This window comes from Macaca nemestrina, chromosome 8, assembly GCF_043159975.1.
Source record: "Macaca nemestrina isolate mMacNem1 chromosome 8, mMacNem.hap1, whole genome shotgun sequence".
Classification (NCBI taxonomy): domain Eukaryota; kingdom Metazoa; phylum Chordata; class Mammalia; order Primates; family Cercopithecidae; genus Macaca; species Macaca nemestrina.
Window position 1 is genome coordinate 4,120,512 of NC_092132.1, and position 14,161 is coordinate 4,134,672.

Consider the following 14,161-nt stretch of genomic DNA (forward strand, 5'->3'; position numbering starts at 1 on the left):
GCCTTTGCTGATTGTGTTCCCTTTCATTGAGTTTTGGTCTTTATTATTACCTTCCTTTACTTATTTTGTTTAAGTATGCATTTATTTTCTACATTCTTATGATTAAAATTTAGATAGCTGATTTGAAACCTTTCTGCTAATAGAGGCATTTAAAGTTATAATTGTTCTCCTTAGCTACATCTCATACATTTTGGTTTTTAATCTTCTTTAAAAATGAAGAGAGAGCATCTCCCTGTGTTGCCCAGGCTGGTCTCGAACTCCTGGGCTCAAGGGATCCTCCTGCCTTGGCCTCCCAAAGTGCTAGGATTATAGGCATGCGCCACTATGCCCGGCCTGCATCCCACACATTCTGATATATTGCGTTTTCACTATCATTCAGTTCAAAATATTTTCTAATTTCCTTTGTGTTTCTTCTTTGACTGATGGGTTATTTTGAAGTATGTTAATTTCCGAACAAAATTTTAATTTTGGGATTTTTAGGCATATTATCACTGTTGATATCCCATTCCATTTCTGTGTGGTCAGAGAACATAGTCTGTAATATTTAAATCTTCAAATTTATTTTATAGCCCAGCATGTGATCCAGCTTGATCCCAGCATATGATCCAGCTTGATGAACGTTCCCTGTGCACATGAAAAGAATGGATATTCTTCTGTTGTTGGCTGTAGTGTTCTATGTCAGGTCAGGCCGGTTGACAGTGTTGCTAAATCTATATCCTTGCTAATTTTTTATTTACTTTTTCTTTTTTTTTTTTTTTTTTTTTAGACGGAGTCTCGCTCTATCGCCCAGGCTGGAGTGCAGTGGCGCGATCTCCGCTCACTGCAAGCTCCGCCTCCCGGGTTCACGCCATTCTCCTGCCTCAGCCTCCCGAGCAGCTGGGACTACAGGCGCCCGCCACCTCGCCCGGCTAGTTTTTTTTTTTAGTGGAGATGGGGTTTCACCGTGTTAGCCAGGATGGTCTCGATCTCCTGACCTCGTGATCCGCCCGTCTCGGCCTCCCAAAGTGCTGGGATTACAGGCTTGAGCCACCGCACCCGGCTATTTACTTTTTCTATCAATTTCTGAGAGAAGAGTGTTAAAATCTCTATGATTGTGGATTTTGCCTGTTTTCTCCTATAGTTCTACCATGCTTGCTTCATAACTCTTAAGTCTCTATTATTAGTTAATTCATCTTCTTGATGAATTGACCTTATTGTTATTATGCTTTCCCTGTTTGTTTCTTGTAGTGTACCATGAAGTATGTTTTGTCTGACAGTAATGTAACCATACCAGCTTTTTAATACTTACTGTTGGCATAGTAAAACTTTTTCTTTTTCTTTGTTTTCAGACAGGGTCTCACTCTGTCACCCAGGCTGAGTGCAGTGACATGATCACAGTTCACTGCAGCATTGACCTCCCAGGCTCAAGCGATCCTCCCACCTCAGCCCCGTGAGTAGGTGGGCTACAGGTCCACACCACCACATCCGGCTAATTTTTTAATGTTTTTATAGAGATGGGGGTCTCACTGTGTTACCCAGGCTGGTCCTGAATTCCTGGGCCCAAGTGATCCTCCTGCCTCAGCTTCCCAAAGTGCTAAGATTATAGGTGTGAGCCACCACATCCAGCCTAAAACTTTTTTCATCCTTCTACTCTTACCTCATTTGTGTTTTTATATTTAAAGTGAGTCACTTATAGACAACTTATAGTTGGGTTTCCTTTTAGATCTAGTTTGACAGCCTCTGCCTTTTAATTGGAGTATTGCATCCATTTACACTTAATGTAATTATCAATATGGTTAGGTGGAAGTCTACCATCTTGCTACTTATTTTCTGCTTGTCACATCTGGCTTTTTGTTCCTCTGTCACTGCTTTCCTGTCTTTTTTGGTAAATCTTTTTTAATATTTAATTTTGTAGCCATCCCTGTGGGGATGTCAGTGATGCTCAGGCCCCACTACCTGCACCATTGTCCTACTGCATCTCCTTTGAGCCTCCTGTCAACCTCTGCACACAGGGCCTCAGCCCCTAGCCCCGGATGCCTACCACTAGACCCAGCAGAACCGTAGCAGTGGTTTGCTGGCCCAGCACCTAAAGCCGCAGAATACGCCCCCTTGGCCCTCAGGGAAAGATGCAGAGCTAGTGCGACTTACTCTTCTTCACCACCAAAGTAAGGTGAGTTTCCCCCCTCCTTCATCCCAGGATCCTCCCTGAATGGGCCAGGGGCTAACACATCTCAGGACCACCAGCCTCAGCCCCTCCCAGTGCCTTGTTAAAGGTGAGAGCACTGGCGGAAAGAAAGGCTGCACGCCAGGGCAAGAGCAGCTTCTGAGGGCCTCCCGAAGGCCAGCCCTACCTTCTTGGAGGGAGGAGTATATGCCCCCAACCTCCGCTTTGCTCTTAGTACTTGGACCACAGTATCCTGGGTGTAAAATGGGGGTGATCCTCTCCATGCCACAGGGTCCTGAGGGTCATACACAACCGTGCCCCTAAAGCCCCTGGCACAACACCTGACCCCGGGGCACACGGGCAACACACAGGCAACAAACGAGCTGGGAGAGTTTCCTGTGGCTGCCAGAACAAACACCGCAAACAGGCGTGGCGGTGGGGGTCATGCACCTGACATTTATTTTCTCACCATTCTGGAGGCCAGAAGTCTGAGATCCAGGGGCCGGTAGGGCCACACCCACTCTGAAGGCTCCGGGGGAAGAAGCGTCCTGGCCTCTTCCAGCTCCCCATGGCTCCAGGATCCTGGGCTTGTGGCTGCATCGCTCCTGCCTCTGCCCCTGTCTTCACGTGGCCTCTCCTTATGTGTCTTTTCCTCTCCTCCTTAGGACATTTGTTGCTGGATTTAGGGCCCGCCCAGAATCCAGGAGGGGCTCATCTTCAGATCCTTAATTACATCTGCAAAGACCCTTTATCTAGGTAAGGTCAGATTGACAGGTCCCGGGGGTCAGGACATGGACATATGTTTTTGAGGGCGCCATTCAACCCGCAACAGGAGCCATCGCATTCTCATTTCTCCTCCCTTAATGTTTTCACGGGCCCAGCACACAGGCCAGGATGGCCCATTCTTTGAGATGTTCCTGGGAGCCCAGCAACAGACTGGGTGTTCAGTGTGCCCCCGTCGGTCTCCATGTGGGCCCTGCAAGAAGGAACACCCCCGCTTTACAGGGGATTCAGGGCTTGTGGCCAGATCTGCAGCTAGGCCTGGATAGCTCTGCAGCTAGGCCTCCCAACTGGCCCCAGTGCATCTGCCGTGCCTGTGACCCCAGGCTGTGTCTCTAAGAATCCACCAAGGTTCCAGGGCAGATAACTGCAGAGCTCCTCGCAGTCCTATGCACGCCTCGGCTCACACTGCAGCTCAGCGGCAGCAACGCAGGCAACAGAAGCCAGCCCTGTGTCTGTGAGCCTCTGCCTTGCCTTCTGGGGGATGGCACAGTATTGCTCCAAGACATGCAGACAGCTGCGGACAGCAGAGACAGTGAGGCAACCCTGCCGCACTCTCCAACCATGCCCTCCTCAGCCATGCGGAGAAAGCACCCCTTCATCTGTGCAAGCAATCCTCAAGAAGTAGACAAAATTCACGCACTTTCAATTCAGATGTTACAGTCACATCCAATGCTAAGGGCTGTCCTTTGAAAACAGCTGATGTACACACATCTTCCAAGAACAAATCATGGAAATGTTACCAGGTGATTGTCTCTACAACCTCTGCCTCAGTGATGGGGACTTGGGGTAAGCTTTTGGTTGGCGTTGTGAACAGTGCCCGCTCCCTAAAGCAAGCTTTCTTTTCTGTTGTTTGAAATACGGCAGGAGAACTTAAATTCTATTAAAATATTTCCGGTTCAAGAGAAATACTTTTTTGCCCCAATTTAATTCAGGTTTCTAAAGCAGAGGCAGGGACGGCATCACAGTCTGTTGAATGAATTCCGGCTCATTTGGGGCCTTTCCATGACAAATCGCTCCTAATGGAATCTCTCCGAAGCACAGGGAAAAACATTGAAGGCATCAGAGTGCCCTTTCCATTTCAGTAAACACTGGCCGGGATTCTGTTTGCATCACACAGAATCAACGTGGAACCCAGGCCTGCCCAGCACATGTTCTCCCTGGCTAGCACCTCGTTCACGTCTGTTTTCTCTTTTATATGAGTGACCATTTCCTAAAACGCAACACCCTGTCAAGTAAGATCTTGGAAGTTATCACCATGGAGAAAAGACCTGAAGAATCTGCATTAAAATAACGTGACCGGTGCCTAGAGTGAGGAAGGAGCCCGTTCAGAATGGTCCTGGGTCATTTTCAAGACCTTCCCCCAGTCACTGTTGGGTGAAGTGAGGAAGCTGGACATCAGTGTTTATTAAACCAAATTTATTCTCCACAAGCTGAAGATACCTGAGGTTACATGAGGACTGGCATTAAATAATGTATACATGTATTTCTGACAGGCTTTTATCATAAGGATTCATGTATTTACAGAAGCAAAACCCAACCTCTCCCCAGCTAGAAAGTGGAAAGGTGTTCCCGCTGCAGGCACAGCCTTGGGGGAGGATGAGGCCACACAGTTCTGCTCCGCCCACATTCTCAGACTGCCCCAAGGAGTTAGTGGCTACGCAAAGCTGAGCCTTGGGGGAAAACCTGGTCCATGGTGTGGACTCTCCAAAATGCAGACCCAACCAGAGACCGGGCCCACCTTTCCATCTGGAGGCACTGCAGAGTTTCTGAAAGTGGCCCATCCCAGGAGCCTGGCAAACACCCCCAGAGACCCTCAGGATGAGCCAGCTCTGGGGCTGCGTCTTGGGAAGCCAGGGCTCCATGGCCCAGCTTGTGGATGGGTGCCCAGGGGGCAGGCCCCACGCCCTCAGCACGTGCTGAGATGCTCCCTCCAGCTCCAACCACCACACCAGAACCTTCCATAGAACATTTAAGTAATGAAATCTCAACATTACAGTAAAAAGGTGCAAAGGGTCTCTTTTGCAAATATTTCTGTACAGCTAAGATCTTGCTGAGTTCAGTAAAGCATCTTGCACGTACACATGTGCAGTGTGCACGCGAGTTCCGGGAAACTGAACGGCACACTGCAAGACGAGATCATACATGATGGTATTTTCCTGTTGATCCCGTGTAGTTTCCTGAGCATTGTATTTTAGATGGAACTTTTTCTGGTCTGTGATCTTTGGTAGAAAAAAGGTCTCTAGGATTATTATAAAAATTTTACATTTACTAAAAAGAAAAGGAAAAAAGACAGCTTGCCTCAGCTGGCCCAACCCCTGTCCCAAACACCTGATCCCAGGGTGGTCCCCTCCATCTGAGTAGGCCCTGTCCACCTTCTCTGATGGGAGAGAGACCACAGTGGTTACCTGAACCACCCTTCTCCCAGGCCTCTCTGGAGGTCCCGGGGCCCCCGGCTCACTGTCATGTGCCCAGCCCAGTGTTCCTCGGTGACTCATAAGGACTGGGTGAGTGAATGAATGAAGTAAGGAAAGGTAAAACCAGAGACGTGAGGGCCACGGGTCACCTGTGACTCGGCCAAGCTGCTGGCTTCAGTGCCAGCCCCTGGTTGTGGATTCCAGAACTTTCTAGGCAACACACAAAGTAACCTCCCAGCAGAGGTTATCACAAACAAGATGCAGCTGCCCGCCTGAGACACACCCCAACAGGAAACACCCTTGGTGCAGTCTAACCGGGGTGCCCGAAGGCCTGAGAGAAGGTGCGTGGCCATGGGTCTTGCGGCTGGCCACACGGTAAGCGGGCTCCACGCCGAGCCTGGGCTGCTCTGTCCCGCCACTCCTCTGGGCTTCTGATCCTGGCGGGCTCTAGGGGGCAGCCTGTCCCCACACACAGGGCACGGTTCCACTCGGCAGGCTCAGCCATGTTTACTCCCCTTTCCAAATGGCGATCTTCCCCTCCTCCCTGCCCGACCCACTCAGCACGTATCTGTCCTCGGCCGAGCACAGTGTCCTCACGGTGTCCGTGTGCGCCACCAGCTCCTTCTCCACGGTCTTCCTCTCCGCATCAATCACGTAGATTTTCCCCCTGGGTGTTCCCTGCCACAGCCCTCGGCTGCCCACCCAGACCTGCCAGGGAGAAACAGGAGTGGTCAGTGGGGAAAGAAGCCCCTCCCAGGCATGCCAGGGCTTTGACCGGCTACCCGGAATGGATGCGTGTGCCTCCAAATCTATGGCCTTCCTGGAGAGGGGCTCTGCCGCCTGAGGGTCAGGGCCACCTGGCAGGTGCAGAGGACCTTTCTCAGGCTTAGAACTTAATGGCCAAGGGGCCTCTAGGGAACAAGACTGCACTGCGTGCTGGAAAGGTGCTGGGGGTGCATCTTAAGTGTTCTCACCAAACAAAAAATGCCACCTGTGTGACGTGACAGATACGGTAATTAGCTTGTGATTGTTTCACAATGTATATCGAAATATCACCTTGTATACCTTAGATATATATAATTTTGTCAATTATATCCCAATTAAGTTATGGGGGAAAATGCTAAATGAATTCCCCTCTCCCGCCCCCGCCCCACCATGTCTCAGACTTGCTCGGGGCCTGGAAGTCCAGCTTTCCTTCCAATTTCTCCCTTTTCAGATGAGAATGTCTAGCCTCTGCCTGGCCCAGCCTTGTATTTTGGGAAGAGACGACTGTTTCTAGCTGCGCAGGTTCACCGTGGAAGAGAGGTGAGTTCTGCCCCAGGTGGGACCCGCCCACAGCTCACCCACATCGGAGGGCACTGGCTTCACTTGGAGATCTGGGGCTCCGAACTGATGCTGGCATATGGGCTAGGACTTCGGGGGATGCAGTGACGGAGGGGGTGTATTTTGCATATGGGACAGATGTGGATTTGGGGGGCCAGAGGGCAGACTCTAATGGGTTGAACGGTGTCCCCCCAAATCCATGTCCTCCCTGAACCTCAGAGAATGTGAGCTTCTTTGGAAACAGTCTGCAGATAGTTCAGATGTGGTTAATCCAGTATGACCAGCATCCCCATAAGAGACACACACATGGAGAGAGAGCGCCGTGTGGCGCAGGCACAGATTAGAGTGCCACGTCCACAGTCAGGGCACGCCAAGGATGGCGGCCACACGAGCGGGTGGCGGAGAGAAGGGCCTGGAGTGCACGCTCCCCCCGAGCCCCCAAGGGAAGCAGCTCTGGTGACACCTTGGTTTTGGACCTCCGGCCTCGAGAACTGTGAGAAAATTAAATTCTGTCATTTGAAGCCATCCAGTTTGGGGGAATGCACTGTGGAGTGCTTGGACCACACCATGAAACCAGCACATGGTGACCTGTGGGCCCGCTGGTGCCAACCCTGCGCGTGCCTATTAGGAGGGGGGCCTGAGAGGCTAAGGCAGGAGGGCACGAGGGCGTGCGGCTGGCTCTCGGGAGCATGGGGACGCAGTCAGGGCAAGTGAGACCTGGAGGGGATGCAGGGGGTGGCGGGCCCTCCACCCTACCTGCTTCTTCACCCGGATCATGCAGATGATCTCAGAGCAGTCCTTGAGGGGCACCCTCTGCGGGAGCTGGGCCAGGTCCTTCAGGCTCCAGATGTAAACCTCGCTGTGTCCTGCACAGGCCGCCCACAGCTGCTCCTGCTGAAACACAGGGCACAGTGTGGGCTGTGGGCCCGGGCCACGCGCATGCTAGGCCCACAGCCCCTGCTGGGATACCTCAGGAAGGAGCTGGAAGGCCAGGAAGGAGGTACTGATGTCTTTGAAGTGCTCTTCAATCTTCAATTCTTGACAGAGGAATCCATTCGTTGTCATGACCATGATGCTGTTACCTGTGCCTGCGGAAGGAAGGCGCTAGGATGGGGCTAGGCAGCGCCATTGGCAATGTAAGAGGCCAGCACCAGAGCCGGGCCCACTGCTCTTTCCAGCGTGGTGACAGGGGTATCGCCATGTGCCACATGGCGCCTGAGGTGCGCACGGGTGAGGTCTACCGGGAAAAAATGCAAGATAGAAACCTGGGTCTTTAAGAAGAAATGAAGGTCACCAGAAAAGGTAAATATGTGGGCAATTTCTTAATTTTTCTTAATTTTCTTGAAAGATCATTGACTGCTTAAGCAAAAAATTGTAAAGAATATATTATTGGGATTACCACAGTTGACACTGTTGTAAACTTCTTACCCTATCTGTGAAGCAGTATCATAGTTAGTTAAGGAGGAGGGTGATCGGTTAAGGTTGCATATTGCAATTCTTAGAGCAACCACTGAAAAATAAAACAAAAATATAATGCTTAAAAACAATAAGAAGATTAAATTAAACATAAAAATATTCAATACAAAAGAGGGCAAGAAAGGAAGACAAAACAAACAACAGATGAGGTGAAGAAGGACAATTGCTGGCTTGCACCCAACCACGTTGCTACTGGCCCTGAAAGTGAGCGGAACAGTGGGCAGGGGCCTGCACGGGCACTGTTCCAGAGGAGGCGTCAGTGGGCACCGGGCACATGACAGAGTGCTCAGCACCATCAGCCGTGAGGGAGCCACAAATCCAAACCACAGGACACCACTTCACTCCCACTGGGATGGTGTCAGTAAAAACAGGTGAGAACCAGTTTGGGTGAGGATGTGAAGAAATGAAGCCTGAGACTGCTGGTGGGGTGGAAGCTGATGCCGCCACTTCAGAAAACAGTCTGACAGTTTTTCAAACAGTTAAGCAGAGTTAACCCAGTGCCCACTTGGGGCAGGGGAAGGATGAGCAAGTTGTTCCATATGCACACAATGGAATATGACCCTGCAAGAAGGAACGAGCTATTGATATTGATACTCAGAACGTCAGCGATGAACACCGTAAACATTCTGCTGACTGAATAAAGCCAGATACAGAAGAAGGCATACTGTAGAGCCCATTTATAGAAAGTTCTGTAAAAATCAAATTCAGAGTGACAGAACTAAGAGCACTTGTATCCCTGGAATGGGAGCGTGGCCTGGAAAGGGGCGCAGACGCTTCCAGCTGTGATGGAAACGCTGCATATCTTGACTTGTTTCATGGTTGTGTAGTTTAGATGTTTGTCAAAACACAACAAACTGAGCAGTTTTTGGCAGGCTTTACTATATGCGAAGCATGCTTCCATTACAAAGAAGAAAATGTATTTCCAGCCGTCACTCAAGTAATCTGGCACACGCCGAGGAAGACCTCAAAGTGAAGGCAACTTCCGTGCTCTGGGGTGTCCAGAAACGCAGACACAGCCACCAGGCAAAGCACCTGCTCCTCCCATCACCCCCTGGCAAAATGCCCAGTCTGGGTCCACGGAGAGTCCCAGGCTGCAGCTCTGTGCCAAGCGGCCGAGGGTAACAGGGCACGGGCTTGCCAGCTGCCCCAGGTGTGGAGACATGACGCACACACAGGCCTCCCAAGAGGAGCAGCCGTGACTCCGGGGGACACCTGGGCCAGCTTCAATCCCAGAGCAGGACACAGCGAAAGCCAAGGTGAGGGGCAGGAGAGCAGTGGTGCCTCCGGGCAAGGCAGGTGTCCCATCAGCCACCGGGTGGAAAAGCTGAGGGAGGCCTGGGGAACCCGCAGGAGCAGCAGTGCAGGTGGAGTAAAGGTTTCTGTGGCCACAGAAAGGGAACCCAAGTTTAAAATAAAGACCGGAAAGGCATGAAGCAAAGGAAGGAGGCTTTCTGCTCTCGTTCAGCATCCTTTTCCCAGAGCAGGGAGGTAGGCTGCCCGCTCTGAGGGCAGGGGCCGGACTTACAGCACCACAGGTGGCCACCGTGCAGTCTGATGGATGTGAGGCCGCCGCTCGACAGCTGGAAGCGGCCGGTCACCTGCAGTGTGCTCACATTCCACGCCAGCACCGTGCCATCCATGCTGCATGAGTACACCTCGCTGGGGGCACAAAACACACACCCACACACCTTTAACTCGGGCCCTTGAAAACACTGCGCAAGTTTTAACCCAGGGAAGAACCAAGTCGCCATGAGACAAAATGTGCTCAACATGATAACCTGCAAACATGATAATAACGTGCAAACATACTGTGAATGCGGCCACAGCCAGGCTTGGCTCAAATGTAACTGACTCGGCAGAAAAAGACGGGTTTCTCGGGACATGCACCTCTCCCACTACCACAAACCGCAGGGTCAGTGAGGTGTTGGTCATAGAACCACAACATGACCATGAACTGAAATGGAACCTCGTCACAAGGGACCAGGGAGCCAGCACACTCCTCAGAGCTCTCAGGTGACATGGGCTGGCTGCAGGTGCAGGTGCAGGTGGCTGTGGGGCGGGGCTGGGCTCGAGCCTGCACCCTGCGCCACCCTTGCACCTCCTGAGCCAGCTTTGTTTCCAGGCTAGCACCTCCCTTCCCACCCCAGCAGGGCCTGACACAGGCACCCCTGACACTGAGTCAGGGGAAAAAGGAGTGGGGAGTGGAGCCCCTCCCCCAGGGCTGGGGCTGCCTGGACCAAGTGGGCAGCCTTGAGCACCTTCCCCACCACGGGCCTCTGCTTGAGGAGACCCCACCTCCTCCTCCCATCTCCCTAGACGCCCACTGTGTCCACCACTGCTCCCACTGTGGGACATGGCAACAAACCGGCAGCCCAAGGCCAACACTGAGCACGCAGGCGATTCCCAGGCGAGTGCAGGCTTCTGACACCATGGCTGGTGCTCCTCTGGGAGGCTGTGCCCTCTTGGGGCTGCCCCAGGCCACCATGCCCACAGCAAGCTCAGCAGGAAGGCCAGGTGTGGAGCCTTCATCACCACGCTTGGCCCCCGATGGTCTCATGGGTTCTCCGCACCCGTGAGCAGAAGTGGACCGAGGACACCACCCAGCTTTCCTCGTTCCAGATCCACTTCACTCTGTACGCCCTGCCTGGCCCCTGTGGGCATGAGCCTTGGGAGCCCTACCCGCTGTACCCTCTGCCCACCCATGAGCCAAACAATCCCTTCTCCCCAGCAGAGCCCACCTGCACCTGGGTACCCTCTGTCCGTCCTGCACAATCAAGTCCGTGACACTGGAGCAGTGGTCTGTGAGCTGCTTGTTGCAGGACATGCTGTGGACGTTGATGATGTAGATGACAGAGTCTTCTGAGCCAACCCACACCTGGTTCTGGTCGGCCATCACCATGCAGTTCTAATGGGAGGCCACAGGAATGTGAGAAATCAGTCAGTCTCGATACTGGTGAAGTCATATTCTATACATTTACTGCAAATGCTGAATTAGCAGATATGGAGCCACTGCTCCTAGGGGACACGCCGGCTCAGGGTCCTGGGAGCCTCTGGCCCTGACATTCTCATCCACCCATCAGTGCATAACCTTGTTCTCTGCGTGCTCTGTTTACAGACACCTCATTGACTATGTATGGTTGACTCATTAACACGGAACCCACGGCTGCCAGCACTATCACTGCGGCCTGAACCAAGCTCATCTCACACATGCATTTTCTCTGCAAGACACGCCAACGCCTCCTCATGCTTAGGGAGCTGGATGCTTGAGGCTATCTGAAATGGCAAAATCACCAACAAAAAGCAAAAACGCGTGAAAACCGTGGCACCAGTCAGGCCAAGGAAAGGACACCCATTGGCCCAGAAAATACACATCGGGCGACTCAAGTTTCTCCCCACTCTGTGCACGTGCATGTCTGTGGATCGCCAAGAAAATGCCACGAGTATCTGTTTTGGGAGTTACAAGTAAATATTAGCAGGTAGTCGAATTTGCAAATACAGACTCTCTAAATGATGAGATCGATTATATATGAACGAGCAGAACTGGCAGTGCTCCCAGGGTCTAGAGGGTGTGCTCAGGGTTTCTGGCTAAGCAAAGTCAACACAATGATTGCGTTTGGACTTTTTGAAATCAGAATTTTTTAAATTTAAATTTTAATTTTAATTTTTTGAAACAGGATCTCACTCTGTCACCCAAGCTGGAGTGCAGTGGCATGATCGTGGCTCACTGCAGCCTCAGCCTCCGGGGCTCAAGCGATTCTCTCGCTTCAGCCCCCCGAGTAGCCGGGACTAGAGTCATGCGCCACCACGCCTGGCTAATGTTTGGCATTTTTAGTAGAGATGGTGTTTCCCCACGTTGCCCAGGCTGGTCTCCAACTCCTGGATTCAAGCAATCTTCCTGCTTCGGCCCCGCAAAGTGCTGGGATTATAGGCGTGAGCCACTGCGCCCAGGCTTGACATGCTTGTAACTAAGAATGAGCTGAAAAAAATTAAATTTAGAAAAATAATTTCCCTAATTTTTCCTTTTTTTTTTTGTTTCATCTAAAGCATTACTAGACTTTTGTCAATATTTTTACTGTATCATGGATCTTATTTATCATCTGAGACTCATGATTTGAATATGGGGGGAAATGACTTAGCAATCTCTTATTACCTTGCTAACATGTAAAGTTTGCTATTCAGGTATCTCAGAGTGGTCCCACCCTCTTGGTGGTATGTACTTGAATTCACAGTATTTGTTTTATAGCAGTTTTGCAAGCACATACTGTACCATGGATTGCCACATTATTTTTAGACAAGGGAGCACAGCCATCAAAATTGATGCCACGGCCGAGTGTAGCGGCTCACACCTGTAATCCCAGCACTTTGGGGGTCCGAGGCAGGAGGATTGCTTGAGCCCAGGAGTTTGAGACCAGCCTGAGCAGCATGGTGAAACCCACCTCTACTCAAAATACAAAAATTAGCCGGCTGTGGTGGTGCGCACCTATAACCCCAGCTATTCGGGAGGCTGAGGCGGGGGTATCACTTAAGCCAGGAGGTCAGGGCTGCAGTGGGCAGTGACTGCACCACTACACTCCAACCATGGGCAATGCGAGTGAGACGCTGTCAAAAAAAAAAAAAAAGATACCAACCAATGCCTAATATATACTTAGGTATATACTCCATTGGAGTGTTCTTTTCACATTAAACATGGGAAAAAAAAATAAATCCTATCATGCTCGAGGAATAAGGCATGAGCGTTTCTCGGCAGATCCCATGATGCGGTGGCTGCTCGGAGGGTGAACCCACTGGATAGGAGGACAGTATAGATGCGAAAATATTTTGAAAAGTATAAAATGCAATTTAAATGTGAAAATCATCTGCAAATCCGTGAGCAAGAACAGAAGAAACATGGACAAAGGGCGCACAGCCCACGGTGCGGGGGAGTGTGGGGCCGCAGAGCATGGGGAGCTACTCGGCAGCCTCTCGGGCAACAGGGAAGTGCACACAGATCTGCAGGGAGGGGCAGCTCCAGCTCTGACAAGCAAACAGGGAAAATCCCCAAGAAATGATAGTCTGGAGGCAGGAGGGGCCGCTGGAGGCCTGGAGGGATGAGCAGGGCCGGAATCCCAGCTTCCACACTCAGGATACCACAGTCATGGAAGAGGCGACACCATGGCACTGCCAAGGACACATTACTAAAAATGTATTAACAGTTGTACTTGTTTTAAAATTATCAGAAACAATTCAAACTTGCTTTAAATCGGGGGCATGCAATCTTTTGGCTTCCCTGAGCCACACTAGAAGAAGAAGAATTGTCTTGGGCCACACATAAAATACACTCATATTAACGATCGCTGACGAGCTAAAAGGAAAAAGATTGCCAAAAAAACTTATCATGTTTTAAGAACGTTTACGAATTTGTGTTGGGCCTCATTCAAAGCCTTCCTGGGCCACGTGCAGCCTGCAGGCCACAGGTTGGACAAGCTTGCTCTAAATGAAAAGCCCAATGTGCGACGAGTGGACACTGAGTTTTGCTGGGCCCTGGTCTCTGCCACCTGGCACAGGGGGACAGGATAACACTCAAGTCACTGCAGAGGCAGTTGTCTCCTCTTTTGGTCCAAAAGAGACCCAGTAACCACTATGCCACAAGGAAACACCAGGGTTCCCAGGAAACTCTGCAGGTTCATTTGAAGGCCCTGGTCCGTGGGAATCTTAGTGCTGCAGTATGGGATGGAAGACACTGTTCCCAGCCTGGGCAACACGGCAAAACCTCATCTCTACAAAAAATACAAAATTAGCCAGGCGTGGTGGCGGGCACCTGTAGTCCCAGCTACTCAGGAGACTGAGGTGGGAGGATCACTTGAGCCCAGAAGGTCGAGGCTGCAGTGAGCCGTGGTTGAACCACTGCACTCCAGCCTGAGCAACAGAGCAAGATCCTGTCTCAAAAAAGAAAAAAAAAGGAAATTGTTCCCAAAGGGTCATGTGAGGCCCCTAATAAGCAGGCAGAGACCACAATGGCTCCACTTCACAGAACTGACATCTA

The 14,161-nt window shown here is 51.1% G+C and overlaps 1 protein-coding gene across 8 annotated transcripts in view; it reads right to left on the minus strand.

Annotated features, from left to right (window-relative positions):
- Positions 1–569: 569 nt before the first annotated feature.
- LOC105488398 (DENN domain containing 3) overlaps positions 570–14,161 on the minus strand; it is a 74,226-nt gene continuing 60,634 nt past the window's right edge. For 5 of the 8 annotated variants that reach the window (XM_071067719.1, XM_011752391.3, XM_011752388.3 and 2 more), the window contains 5 exons: positions 10,878–11,044; positions 9,665–9,798; positions 7,633–7,751; positions 7,420–7,557; positions 570–6,048 (listed from right to left, as the gene is read on the minus strand). In XM_071067719.1, the coding sequence (XP_070923820.1) occupies positions 5,848–6,048; positions 7,420–7,557; positions 7,633–7,751; positions 9,665–9,798; positions 10,878–11,044 (759 nt within the window). In that variant the 3' untranslated portion in view covers positions 570–5,847. Of the gene's footprint in view, positions 6,049–7,419; positions 7,558–7,632; positions 8,174–9,664; positions 9,799–10,877; positions 11,045–14,161 lie in introns of those variants that run through there. The other 3 variants (XM_011752389.2, XM_071067718.1, XM_011752394.3) reach the window with 3 other exon arrangements.